Genomic DNA, 13,214 nt, shown 5'->3' on the forward strand with positions numbered 1-13,214 from the left:
CTTTCTACAGCGCTCTTTTTTCCCTGAAATACCCAAAACACCCTTCTCCTTTGTAGCAGAAGCAAAGGGCATCGTCATTTTTTAACCCAAAAAAGAAAAAAGAAAAAAGAAAAAGAAAAGAAAGTCAAAGCCTCAACCAGAATTTTATCAAGATTACATATATTGAAACAAAGGAGAGAGAGAGATCGAGTTCGCAATCATGGGCATGGACTCACACTCTTTGTTAATTCAAGAGTTCAATACCAAACCAAGCAAGGCGACATTCAAAAGCAGTTAGACCTTTGTTTATTTATTTACTTTTAAATCATGCATTCCACCCTAAATTAAACCTATCCATCATCACTTAAGTCGTTCATCTCTCTACTTAGTCTTTCATCTCTCTTGGTTTCTTTTACTTTTTTCCTCTGTCCAACTGAGGTATCCCGGATCTTAATATAGTATGTTTGTCACTAGGTTTGTCACCAGGTGACATCAAGACCAAAATTTCAATATTTCCTTTCACGAACTGTACGCAAGAGTCCCTCTTCCTCGCAATTTTCATTTATTAATTTTAATCAATCCTCATCTATCTTTCTTTCCTCTGACGTCGACAAAGTTAAAATCCTTTTTTTCTGAGCCATGTCTGCTTTTACGGCCAAATGGCATTAATTCTACTCAACAATAACAGCATTAACGACTAATTAATAATCTCCTTCTTCTTCAAACTTGTTTAAGCCCTCACAACCAGCTTCATTGAATGCTTTCATCCTCCTTCCCTTCGAATTTGATCTTTCTTTCTATGGTTAATTGAATCATTGAAACATGACTCTAAAGCCACCAATTCTCTTCTTCTTACGAATCTTGATAATATTTCCATTAATCACTGGCACAACTCATGGATGTAACAGAGCATGCGGCAGCAACCCGGTTCCTTATCCATTTGGATTCTCCGCCGACTGCCTTATTCGTCTGAATTGCAGCTCACCATCAAATGATGCTCAGATTTCAATCGGCGAGTTTCCAATCCAAATCATGAAAAGTGATCACATCAAAATCATCATGGAACCCATTTGTAACCGTTCAATCCAAACCCTTCACCAACTATTTAGCCAAAACTATGCCCCGACATCAAGAAACGGAATACTATTAAGCAGCTGCAACTCCTCCAAGGTTACCGCATGTAAGATACCTTTAATTGACGTCAGGACTCAGTTTAACTCTATTAAATGCGACTCTAGTAGTAATAGCAGCAGTATAAGCTGCTATTCAGAGGAGAAAAATGATCGTGAATTTATTGATTATGAAAACGCGACCAAACAGCAGTGCAAGTTTCTTCTGTCAGCTATATCCTCGGAGCTGTTTAATACTTCGGCGGCGTCGATTAATATTTCAGCAGCTTCGTTAGATGTTAAGGTGCTTGAGGTCGGCTGGTGGCTTAATGGACATTGCCACTGTTCTCAGAATGCTAATTGTACTCCTGTTCTAACGCCTCATGGACGGTCAGGATTTCGATGCGGTTGCAACAAAGGGTTTGAAGGGGATGGGTACCCTGCCGGCTCGGGCTGCCGTAAAGGTCAGTAATTAATTAGTTCTTGTTAGTTCTCAGGACTTATTTATTTTTGGTTTTGATTATGGGATTAATTAGGTGACTAATTAAGTAATCCGGCCAGAACTTAATTATCTCACCTCAAAGTGCAGTGTTGTAGGAATAGGAAATAATCAGAATTAATTACTAGATACTCTGCAAAAAAATTCTGATGCCTTATAAATGAAATAGTCTGCAATTAGCTCTCTAACAGACTATCAGTTAGTATCCGTGAAATAGACGCACTTGATTAGAGTTCGGTTTCTCTACTAGAACTTGTGATTAGTATTTAGTAGTGAGACTCGACCGACATAATCGTTCTATGTACATATATCCAAACGGGAAGGCTGCAGTGATATTGTTGAAAACTGAATGCATTATCTTTGCCTGATCCCAGGCCCTGCTCTCGGGGCAAAAAAGTAAACACCAACTCTCTTAAAAGTCTATGATTTAAATGTACGTCTGTATGAAAAAAAATAAGAGTAATCTAATACTAAAGAAGGACTACGCATATAATATGCTCTTAAGGGCCAGCTATTTCATCTTAAGAAGTCAAATTAAAGTAATCAACTAGTAACTAGGGCCATCTTAACATTTGATGGAAGAAATTGTTTTTGTTTGAGCAAGGAATAAGTATTGACTATAAACCGAGTTCAATAAACAAGCACAAAAATGGGTAGTTTTACCTACTACATCTACGACCCAGGGACCCCCTAAATTATTTATTTCAGGAAATTGTATGCAGATCACTATGTAACTTAGACTTCTAAATATGGCTAATCAAATAAAATAAATCCACGTTTAAACCATCTGATGAGGTGGAGCTTGGAAGGCTTGCGATACTTACGTTACGGACTAAGAATTATAAACGAATGAATATGCCTTTAATTAAAAGACAAAGCACATGATGAATTGTCAATTGTTGATGATACACTCCACTTTCATAGTTGGTATGAGAAAGCTCCATTTTTGTCAAACTTCGGAATTAAAATAAGAGGAGATAGGCTTGATTAATTTTATATGATATAGCCACAGGCATTTCTCACGCAAGATATAGTGAATCGCAGACTTGCTGGTTTTGTCGTAAAATAAAAGTAACTCAATAAATCTATTGATTTAACTAGTTGATCATAATCTGGTTGTAATTATACATGCTGAAAAAGGTTTCCTTTGATTTTTGTTGTATAAACAGCTTCTTGCAATGCTGCAAAGTACATATCCGGTCAATGCGGAGGAAAAACTAGAATCGCTGTTCTTATAATTGGAGGTATCTCTTAATTTTTACCGAATCCCTGCGGAATATACTTATTCTCCTTAAGTTTCTGTCTACTATTGATCTCTTAATTCAAACATTTTGGTCAAGCAATTTATTTCGCATTATTGTATCAACCCAACGTCTCAAATGACTTTGTAAATCAGATAATGATCTGTAACATGAAATAAGAAAGCAAGACAAATCATTTTTTTTTGGCTAAGTTTAGAACTAGAAGTATGGCAAGTGGAGTCACATTCTAAATTTTCATTCCCTGATTATTGGTTGTTAATTTCTCTTTTTCAGGCAGCACTGCTGGAGCATCTTTGATAATAAGTATGCGTCTGTTGTGCTGTTTGATGCGAAGGCGTTCATATTATAGGGCAAGAAAAAGCACAAAACGCTGCTTAAAAGAGGCTAGAGGAATTAGCAATATTCCCATATATCCCTACAAAGAAATAGAGAAAGCCACTATCGGGTTCTCAGAGAAACAGAGGCTTGGAACTGGTGCCTTTGGAACAGTTTATGCAGGGAAGCTCCAAAATGATTTGTTGGTTGCAATCAAAAGAATCAAACATAGAGACACCGATGGGATTCAGCAGGTCGTGAATGAGATAAAGCTCATCTCATGTGTGAGCCACCCGAATCTAGTCCGGCTCCTAGGTTGCTCCATAGAACGTGGGGAACAGATTCTTGTCTATGAATTCATGCCCAATGGAACATTGTGCCAGCATTTACAAAGAGAAAGAGGCGATGGACTTTCCTGGCCAATACGCCTCACAATTGCCATGGAAACAGCACAAGCCATAGCTCATCTCCACTCTGCCATCAATCCACCAATATACCACCGAGACATAAAGTCCAGCAACATTCTCTTGGATTACAACTTCAAGTCCAAAGTTGCTGATTTTGGTCTGTCTAGACTTGGTATGACCGAAATATCCCACATCTCTACAGCGCCGCAAGGGACTCCAGGATATCTTGATCCACAGTATCATCAGAACTTTCATCTTTCAGACAAAAGTGATGTATATAGCTTCGGAGTAGTGCTTGTAGAGATCATAACAGCCTTGAAAGTAGTGGACTTTTCTAGGCCTCCAAACGAAGTGAATTTAGCGGCTCTTGCCGCTGACAGGATAAGCAAGGGACGTTTGGATGAGATTATAGATCCATTAATCATAGAGCATCGTGGTCATAGTGATGCTGGGACACTTGCTTCTGTGCATAAGGTGGCCGAGTTGGCATTTAGATGCCTTGCATTTCACAGAGACATGAGGCCTTCAATGACGGAAGTGGCAACTGAATTGGAACATATAAGGACTAGGACAATGGAAGATATCAATTGTACAGCTTCATTGGAGGCATCTCTGTGCTCTTCATCGTATAATGCAAGCGAAAGAATGAAGGATAATTCTCCTCCGTCGGTTCAAGATTCATGGTCAAGTGAACAAAGCTCGTCATCACCTTTATCAAACAGTTTGTTAAGTAACGTAGTCCAATGATTGAGTCTTTACTTTGCATGCTAGCCTCGTTTCATCGCGTTTTTATTTCGTGTTATAAATGCAGAAGCGCTGCTCAGTCAACAGTTTTGTTACCTCCCCATGTATAATCCTGATCAATTTGTTAATAGTTTTCTTTTTTCTTTTTTCTTTTCCTTTACCAATTTTAGATTCAAAATCTTCATTTTCACCGAATACGACAAATATTTTACTCTATTATGTACGTGGATTACGAGAAACATGACTTTTATAAAATTAGTTGTCACCGTCACAGATAATATGGAGAAAAGTTTTATAGGTTAAACCTCAGATATTAATTTGACATGATAGCTCATCTCTTTTAAGAATTCAATCCGTCTCCTGGAGCATTTTTTATTGTATTCTTAATCCAGCATATCCAAATGCTTGCCGCATTAGCTTACCTTTTTTTTTTTTTTCTTTTTTCTTTTTTCTCTTTTCCTTCTTTGGCGGCTTGCGTTTCTTTTTTTTTTTTTTCCTTCTTCTTTCTTTTCCATTTGCTTTTTGTTTTAACTTTTGTTTTTGTTTATAATAATAATAAAAAATAAAAATAACTTTTTAATTTAATATTATATTATATAATATTTTTATTTTTAAATTATAATTTAATATAAATTAATAAATATATAATTTTTTATTCAATAATATTATATTATAATTTATTAATAAATTTATAATATAATATAACTAATAATAAATATTTAAATATGAACAAATTTGAATAATATTAATTTAAAATTAATAAGAATATAAATATTAATATAATAAAATTTAAAATTTAAATTAATTATAAAAAATTAATACAATACAGTGTAGTGCCAAACATTGTACAATATTATTATAATACAATACTAATATAATACATCAGCATTAAAATAATGCAATACAGCATAATACAATACAGTGTGCCAAACGCACCCAAATTGTATAAGACCAGGTAGTCGTCCTTCTAATCTTCAGTTTGTTTTTAAAAGAGGAAATACTTTTTGGAAGCTTCTGTGCACAACCCATTTAAATAAATCAAATAAAATAAATTTCGTTGATAAAAGAGTATTTGGTAAATATCCTTTGCCGATTAAAAAGCTGACTTGTTGAAATCATTCCATGTCCAACCAATTTGGCATATTATTTTGGATTGGATTAAGGCAATCTTTAAGTTACATTTAGTGTAACTTGCAATTGCCAAAAACCATGCAAAAATAGTGAAGGTTGGATGTGGCGGCTATTAGGTTGTCAATTTAAAATAATATATATTAATGTTGTAAAATACAAGGAAATTTGATAGTAAAAGGGAATTTTTTTAATTTAATTTTAATTAGTAAATCCATGCTTTCTTTGGAAAATTGACTCGAAATTTTATTTGGCTGTCGAGAAGACTTTAGAAGCCAAAATTTTCCTAATTTTAAGTGTATATGTATGTATGTATGTACGTACGTGTATTAGTTTTATTTATTTATTTATTTATTTATTTATTTACTGGCATAATAGTGATAAAAGATTAAATCGTGACAAAAGCTTAAATCATTTTTTTAGCCCTCCCTTTGCAATATTTGAACATCGGTGGTTATTAAAATCTGTTGTCTAAAAATTATTCAATTAATCCCTTCGGATGGGATTTGCAAAATTACACATAGAAAGGGATAAAATGAACAAACTATCTGTATTTTAATATTTTTCTTATCATCACTTGGCAATATTGTAGGTTAGCAATTAACATTTGAAAATATTATAGCCAATCGTTTTAGGAAATCAACCCGAGCATTGCATAGGGGTATATTGTTTATTTTATTTTGAATTTAAGAACTCTCTTAAGTAATAAGGTGGTGCATCTCATCTTGATTTAGATTTAAGCTTCCATGAGTAAGGCGTTTGAATAAATTAATCAAGTACAAGCAAATTGAGTTGAAGAATCTTTAGCAGCAGATCCATGCAGGCCGACTATAAAACATATTAACTTGTTGATTTGATCCCATGTCCAAGTAGAATTCTATCCAAGTTATTTATTTTTTTTTTTTTTGCTATCCCGTATGGCTTGTTCAAATATAAACATATGGAGTAAAAAATACTTTCCTTGATATTCAAAAACTCAAGGTATACTCGGATGCATTCTGCTCAAAATTAAACGGCATCCAAGAATAAATGAGAGTTTAATTACGAATTAATACAAAAAAAAAATTCAGCATATTACTTTAATGGTGGGGTTATTTTAATTTAAAATTTTTATTGAGTATTTTAACATAAATTTTGAATTAAAATTAAAATAATATTTAACAATACTAATTCATTTATCATTAGATTACATGAGTTCAATGACTCAAATTTTATGTCAAAATTTTAAATAAAAAATTTTAAGTTAAAATTGTCTAACCCATTACTTAATAGCAAATACAGGCTATAATCTTATCTTCATCCCAAAATTATTAAAAGAGATTCAATTTTTATTTTTATACAAAATGGCTAAAAAAAATACATTTTCTCACTTTTGTTAAGAGCAACAATAAACGTACAAAACGGTGTCAGAACAAGTTCAAAAAACTTGTTTTTAAGTTTTTTTTTTTTTAATTAAGTGTCAAAACAATGTCTTTTTAAAATTTTACTTTTATCATAGTTTTGTATATTTATCATTTTTCTTATCCTAATATATCACATTGTCACTAACATTTTTCAGGGCGACTCTATTTATCATTTTTGTATTCCCTCAAAATGCTCTAAACCCCCCACATATTATAAACAAAATTTTTAAATGACTAGTCTAGAATGAACTTGTACTGACGCACTACTGCATGCTTGTAAATTTGAAGGCAAAGGCTTAGTTACCGTATCTGTAACTTGCGGCCAGCCATTATGATCAGTTAGATTTGAGAATCTAAAGTCGAATGGATGAGAAACAATAAAACGGAAACTATTTACAGGCATATATGTGTCAAAGGATTTTTCAACAATTAGTGGGCAACCGGAGGCAATGGTTAGATGCATAAGAGCGAGTGACCGATAATGAAGAGAAAAAATAAAATTAGTGTAAGTAGATTAATTGTGAATCAATCACCCACAAAGTTTATTCTCCTCGAAATCAAGCACGAACTAGAAAGAGTGGGGCTCTCTATTTTAAAGCCTCGTTCAGTCAATAATCATAACACATGATTAATTTTATGACATTTGGAAGATTAAAGAGTTTATAACTTGTACAATTTACTAATAAAAATGATAGAGGATAAAAATTAATAAACTCGCTTATATAATCAAAAACTACCGTGTAGGGTGCGAGATTAGATAGAACTTCTTTACATGTAAATAAAATAAAATAAAAAAAAAAACGCTGGAAATGATACATAGACTAAAATCTCCAAGCCATAAAAACAAACACAACCAACAAAAGAAAAAGAACAAAAAAAAAAACTAAAATAAAGAAGAATTTAAACTAAAAAAAAAATAAAGAAAAGCCTAATAGAAGAGAAGAAACTATAAGAAGGTGAACACACACCCATAACGCCACTTATAATATACTTGCGATCAATTATTAATGTGAAGCCCTTCTTTGAACCAGAGGCACGCGTGCCAGAAACACTAAAATCGAGACTAAGATCAAGCCCCTAGTACTCTTAGGCTCAAACAATAAATAATTATCAGCCACCAAGTTCCCGTCAAAACCAAAATTCTCATCAAATTGGTCGGGATGTCAGTAAAGTGAAACTTGAAGCTCACAACCATATGCAAAATATCTGCCACAGTAGATTTGAAGAAAGTAGAGCACGTGGAGACCCTTTGAACATCCAAATTCAAAATCATGTCATCACCATCACCATTCGCAAAGAAGAATCACCAATTCACCATGATCATAAGTCTCAACAGCTAAATTAGATTCAACTTGGACCTCAAAATCCTCAACATGTCCAAGCCCGAATTAGGAGGGACAAAAGCATCATTAACCGTATTAGGCTGCAAAGCCGAACGAGAGCTTTGACCTTTATCCACAGGAACCTAGGCAATAATATCCAAAACATACCCCTAGGGCCAATTATCTGCGACAACCACGTACTGAGGAATATGAGCCACCTAAGGCTACATATCTGCATCTGATATTGGCCTTTTACACCTATCCGAAAATTATATCAAACGGAGCCTTAGAGACAGCAAAAGACAAAGGCCGCCGATCAAAGCCATGCGGCGGAGGTCCGATATTTAGTTGATAACGAGATGAACTGTGGTGATAGCTTGAGATGTATGGATAGAGTGATATTTCCGGCTAATTGTAAGATGAATTGTGTACATCGACGAGCCGATTTGAGGAGATCAAGTTTATATTGCTTGATGTGAGGATTGAACATCTAGAGGAATGTGCTGCAAATAATTATCGAAAAGCTACTATTTTACGCAAAGGCAATAACAAGTTTTGAGACCTCAATCAATTGTCCTAGTATGGGCTATCGCGATGACAGGGAGTAGAAGCATTGATAGTTGTAGGCATTTGAAGACTTCAATGACGGTGGAAGCTATGTAATCATCAATTCTAAAACATAGGGGATCAATAAATTACTGGAATTCATAAATCGATGGTGTGTAAAATGCTTTTCACTATTTATTGGTTCAATAGCGCCAACTTGTTCCAGTCATGATCTGAGTAATATTATGAGAATAATCATAGAGTTGTCCATATTCCTTTTTTTTTTTTAAAAAAAAAATAATTTTCAAGCTATTTCATTTTACCCGCTGGTCTGGTAGAAACATAAGGGCACTTGTCTATTTCATGACCTTCATCAGGTTTGCTAAGCCCAACAAATCGTCAAATCCAACAGCGTGTTCACCGCAGGACAAAAAGTCAAAAACCCGGGGGAGGGGCCATTTTATAATAAAAAATTGTGCACGCTCCAGCGAAAGAAGCAAAGGCAAACCAGCCTTTTTATGTTTGCCCAGAGTAAAAGGACCAGACGATCCATTTTCGTGTAAGTAAAAAGAGAAGAAGCACATGCACATGCTACCCTGTGGAATGAGGGATCCACATCCACTTTCTAGATCCATTAAGAAAAGGCACTCGTTACTTGGTGGTCCGTTCGAATTCAATAAGCGGTTATCATCGAGTAAGATAAGTAGGGTAATGTTGGTGTTTGGACAAACTGTTGTTTCAAAAATGAAAATGTTTTTGGAATGTATAATAAAAGCCAGATTGCAATTTATGATTGGACATTGCAGCGCGAATTGTAATGAAGCCAAAAAATAACAAAAATACATCAGTTAATGAGCCAAGTCAAAGGTAGCAAATAGTGATATCCATATCCACATAATCCATCCATCATCGTACAAGAAGAATAAAGACAACCCAGTAACCGAAAGCCAGAGCCAGACCAGATCATCTGAAAAAAAAAAAAAAAAAAAAAAAAAGTACTGCTTGCTAGCTTACGTCTAATATTGCGGCTGCTGAACTGAGTCACGGTCCGCAACAAACAGTAACAATCAGCCTCCCAGCCAATTGGATTATTAGCAGTAAACCCACTTTTCCCATTTTTCTTACATGTCCCTTGCTTTCTTATAACTTTTTCAATTTCCTCTAAAAAGTCAAAAGCTTGCTCTCTTCAACGACGTTAGAGTAACAGAAGATCCTATCGCCGATTTTCCGACTTGGATGTCAAAAGAATCGTATCGGAGAAACAATTCCACCAACAGAAGCCTCGACGCCAGGACAACAAAGTCTTTGCCTGCACACTGTTTATTCCCAACCGTTGGGTTCTCTGTCTCTGGACCGTTCGACCAAAGCACGTGCTTGAGCATCTTCTCACCTTCCCCGACAAATCGGTCCGCTACGAACTCCTCCGCTCGCTCGAATATCTTCGGATCTTTTGTTGCAAATGGTTGGTACCCGAACAACATCTCTCCTTCTTTGACCTCAAACGACGCCTCGTGGTTCGATATGATCAAGTCTCTTTTAGCTTTGCCGTATTGTAACGCTACGGGTGGTTCCATACGCAGCACTTCGTACACCACGGACTTCATCCACGGCATCTGTTCCATCCCCGCCATCGTCACTTTGCCGCCGTTTGATCTGACTACCGATCTGATCTCTTCTGCTAACTGCATGTGGAGTTTGACCCCCCCACGGCCGATCCATTTGACCATGTTCGGGAATAAGATCTTCATGCCTCCGAATGAATTGAAGCATGTGGCAAATACGAGGTTGTGACACGCTTCCTCCCGCGAGACGCCCAACTTCTCGGCTTCGTCGAGAACGAAGCCCGACGACTCGTGGAAGAAATCGTACAGCCTCTGGTAATCTTTTTTCACGAGCGCTGGAGGGAGAGGGCGCGTGCGGAGCAATGGTTCTTCGACGAGCTTCGGTAGGCCCAGGGAGAGTAACGGAGCGAGCTGAAACAGAATCCACTTACCGATCAAAGTCGGGGCATCCGAGCCAAGTGTGGTATCGGCGGGGTTCTTACCGAACCAAGCCCGGGCCAAGAAGTTAAAGGCGGCTTGCTCGTTGGCTCCGCTGAAATCTGCTTTGCCCTTGGCGGCTAAGTCTCTTTCAAGAGTCTCAAATGCCTCCGTGTAGGTGGAGTGAAACTCGGGGATCACCTTGTCGCGGCGATTCATTAGAAGAAAGAACAAGAGTTGCTTGAGCTTGGCGTGGTTGGGCTCCGAAGGGTCAAGATACGACAGAACACGGTAACCGCCGGTGAGATCAGTGGAGGGCATGTAGGTGCCGGTGAAAAGATCTTTCTTTTCGACTTTGGAAACGTCAAAGAGAACGGGGAAGCTCTTGCCGTCGAGTAGAACGATGACTTTCGGGTTCGAAGAGATGAAAGGACCGGGGGGCATGTTAGCACGAAACACCGTCGAGCCGTACTTTTGGATTTTGGACTTGAAAAACTCGTCTCTTCCGAGGTTGTATAAGTAGTCTTGGCGGTCTTTGATCGGACCTAAATAAGGGAGGCCATAGCTTCCGGGGATTTTGCGGATCGGAAGTTTGGTGGGTTGTTCATCAGATGGCGAGATTGTGATTGGTGGTGGTGCTGGAACGGGCTGTTTCTCTGAAATGGAGGCGGTGATCGGCCTCGGACGGATGGCAGCAGATCGAACCCGAGGAGTGTATAGCTTTGATGATTTTCTTGGGGATTGAAATTCAGTTGGCAGAAGAGAAAAAGATAAAGAAGTTGATGCCATTTCACAGCGATAATAATTGTTGTTGTTGTTGCACACACTTTACAGAGAGAGAGAGAGAGAGAGCACCGAATAATTAATGATGCCTTTATATTGTATTATTTTTATGAGATGTTCCTGCAGTGTTCTTGCATGTAATTTTCCACCCCCTCAATTGGAATTGTTTGTGTTTGCGTTCGTGTTTACGTTTGTGTGTGGTGGATCGCACGACTTTATTTACATTTATAATGAGTGGGGTGCGAGCTCTTATAAAGTCGCAAGTCGTAACACTTCAACTCAGGAACCTAATTAAATAGAGTCGTGGAAGGTGTGCGTTTTCTCCTTTTTTTTTTCTATTGATTTTTGTTTTTCCGACCTAATTTGCTTTAATCTTTACTGTTTCCTGTTTATGCCCTTTAGAGCACGTGTTGGGTATGCAACCTTTTTTATTTTTATTTATTTATCTATCTTTTGAGACGGGTCTACATCTACAGTGTTGATGTTAAAACATTTTTCGTGAGTGTAGCACTGAAGTGTTGACGCTGATAGGTGCAATTTGCAAAATCAATGAATATGCATTTTATTTTACTACTTACTCGGATGAGGATAACAAATATATGCAAATGCAAATGACCCACATTTAATTTGCATGCTATCCCATGGATTGGTTTACTTCCTAGTAGGCTAGTGCATTGGGCACGGACAAGTTTCTTTTTTCTTTTTTTTTTATCTTTTTTTGTTTTCTTGACTGCGATATTGAGGAGGAGGTTGTAAATAATTTTCATTATCAATTTCCTCTGTGTATCGAAATCTACTATTATATTTTAGTGCGCTTAAAAAGCAAAGAAAGGAAAAAGCATATATATGACCAATTATTTTGAAAGCGGGTCCAAACTGATTCAATCAATTAGTTTAGATGGATTACTAATGGGCCTTTAGTCCAGTGAGAGAACTCTTGCACTTACAATGTTGAGAGTAAGTGTTCGAGCCTCCATAAAGGTATTATGAGGGTTAATTTTAATTCTCCCTCGATTATCAAATAATTGAGTGGAGTTAGTCTATTTTTCACAAAATGTGAGTGAAGTTGACACCCTTTTAATATTAGGGAGGATTTTAAGAACCTAGACCGCGCTTCAGAGGAGTACATGCCACGATGAAGGTCTCAATTGTATAATCTGTTTGTAAATATTAATTGTGATATCTAATGTAATATCAGTAACAGTCTTATATAACAGTATTAAAAAAAAATAGTTTAGATGGATTCAATTTTATTTTTATGTTGCAAGGTGCAAACTCAAGTAGCAGGCTTGGACGGTGATTTTATTTTATTTTTAAATCTTGTGTCTTCTTTATAATGCAAGAATGATTCGCGTGGGCCCATATATTAATATGACCAGTTAACTATTTTATTTTATTTTATTTTGAATGGGAAATCCATAAGCTGGTCGTCGGACAAATGAAGGACGGAGTTGAATAATCAAATCATACGGTAGACGAGTACCAGCTTGCAATACTCCCCAACAGGGTTTGAAGAAATAAAAGATTGAAGCGAGAAGAGTAAGAGGAGAGGTCGGTCAAATCGTCAAAGTCAAAACACATAGTTTTCAGACTTCCGTCCTAGGGAGCCGGGGTGCAAGGAAACTCGATGCGATGACAAACATGGTAAGCTGGCGTCGCGTTTCTCATTCAGATTCGGCGCCGTAATGCACCGGCAATCCCCGCTACTTCCAAATCAACCTAACTGCAGCTCGAGCCG

At 36.7% G+C, this 13,214-nt stretch overlaps 2 protein-coding genes across 2 annotated transcripts; one reads left to right on the forward strand and one right to left on the reverse strand.

The window, feature by feature from the left end:
- The first annotated feature begins 369 nt into the window (after positions 1 to 369).
- LOC18040362 (wall-associated receptor kinase-like 14) lies at positions 370 to 4,424 on the forward strand. The gene is made up of 3 exons (XM_006434832.2): positions 370 to 1,552; positions 2,757 to 2,831; positions 3,123 to 4,424. The coding sequence occupies exons 1-3, from the start codon at positions 802 to 804 to the stop codon at positions 4,316 to 4,318; spliced, it is 2,022 nt and encodes a 673-aa protein (XP_006434895.1). The 5' UTR covers positions 370 to 801; the 3' UTR covers positions 4,319 to 4,424.
- Positions 4,425 to 9,580: 5,156 nt separating this feature from the next.
- LOC18040363 (allene oxide synthase 1, chloroplastic) lies at positions 9,581 to 11,684 on the reverse strand. The gene has a single exon (XM_006434833.2). The coding sequence runs from the start codon at positions 11,480 to 11,482 to the stop codon at positions 9,884 to 9,886; it is 1,599 nt and encodes a 532-aa protein (XP_006434896.1). The 5' UTR covers positions 11,483 to 11,684; the 3' UTR covers positions 9,581 to 9,883.
- Positions 11,685 to 13,214: the final 1,530 nt, after the last annotated feature.

Source organism: Citrus clementina, unplaced genomic scaffold (genome assembly GCF_000493195.1).
Source record: "Citrus clementina cultivar Clemenules unplaced genomic scaffold, Citrus_clementina_v1.0 scaffold_5, whole genome shotgun sequence".
Taxonomy (NCBI): Eukaryota; Viridiplantae; Streptophyta; class Magnoliopsida; order Sapindales; family Rutaceae; genus Citrus; species Citrus x clementina.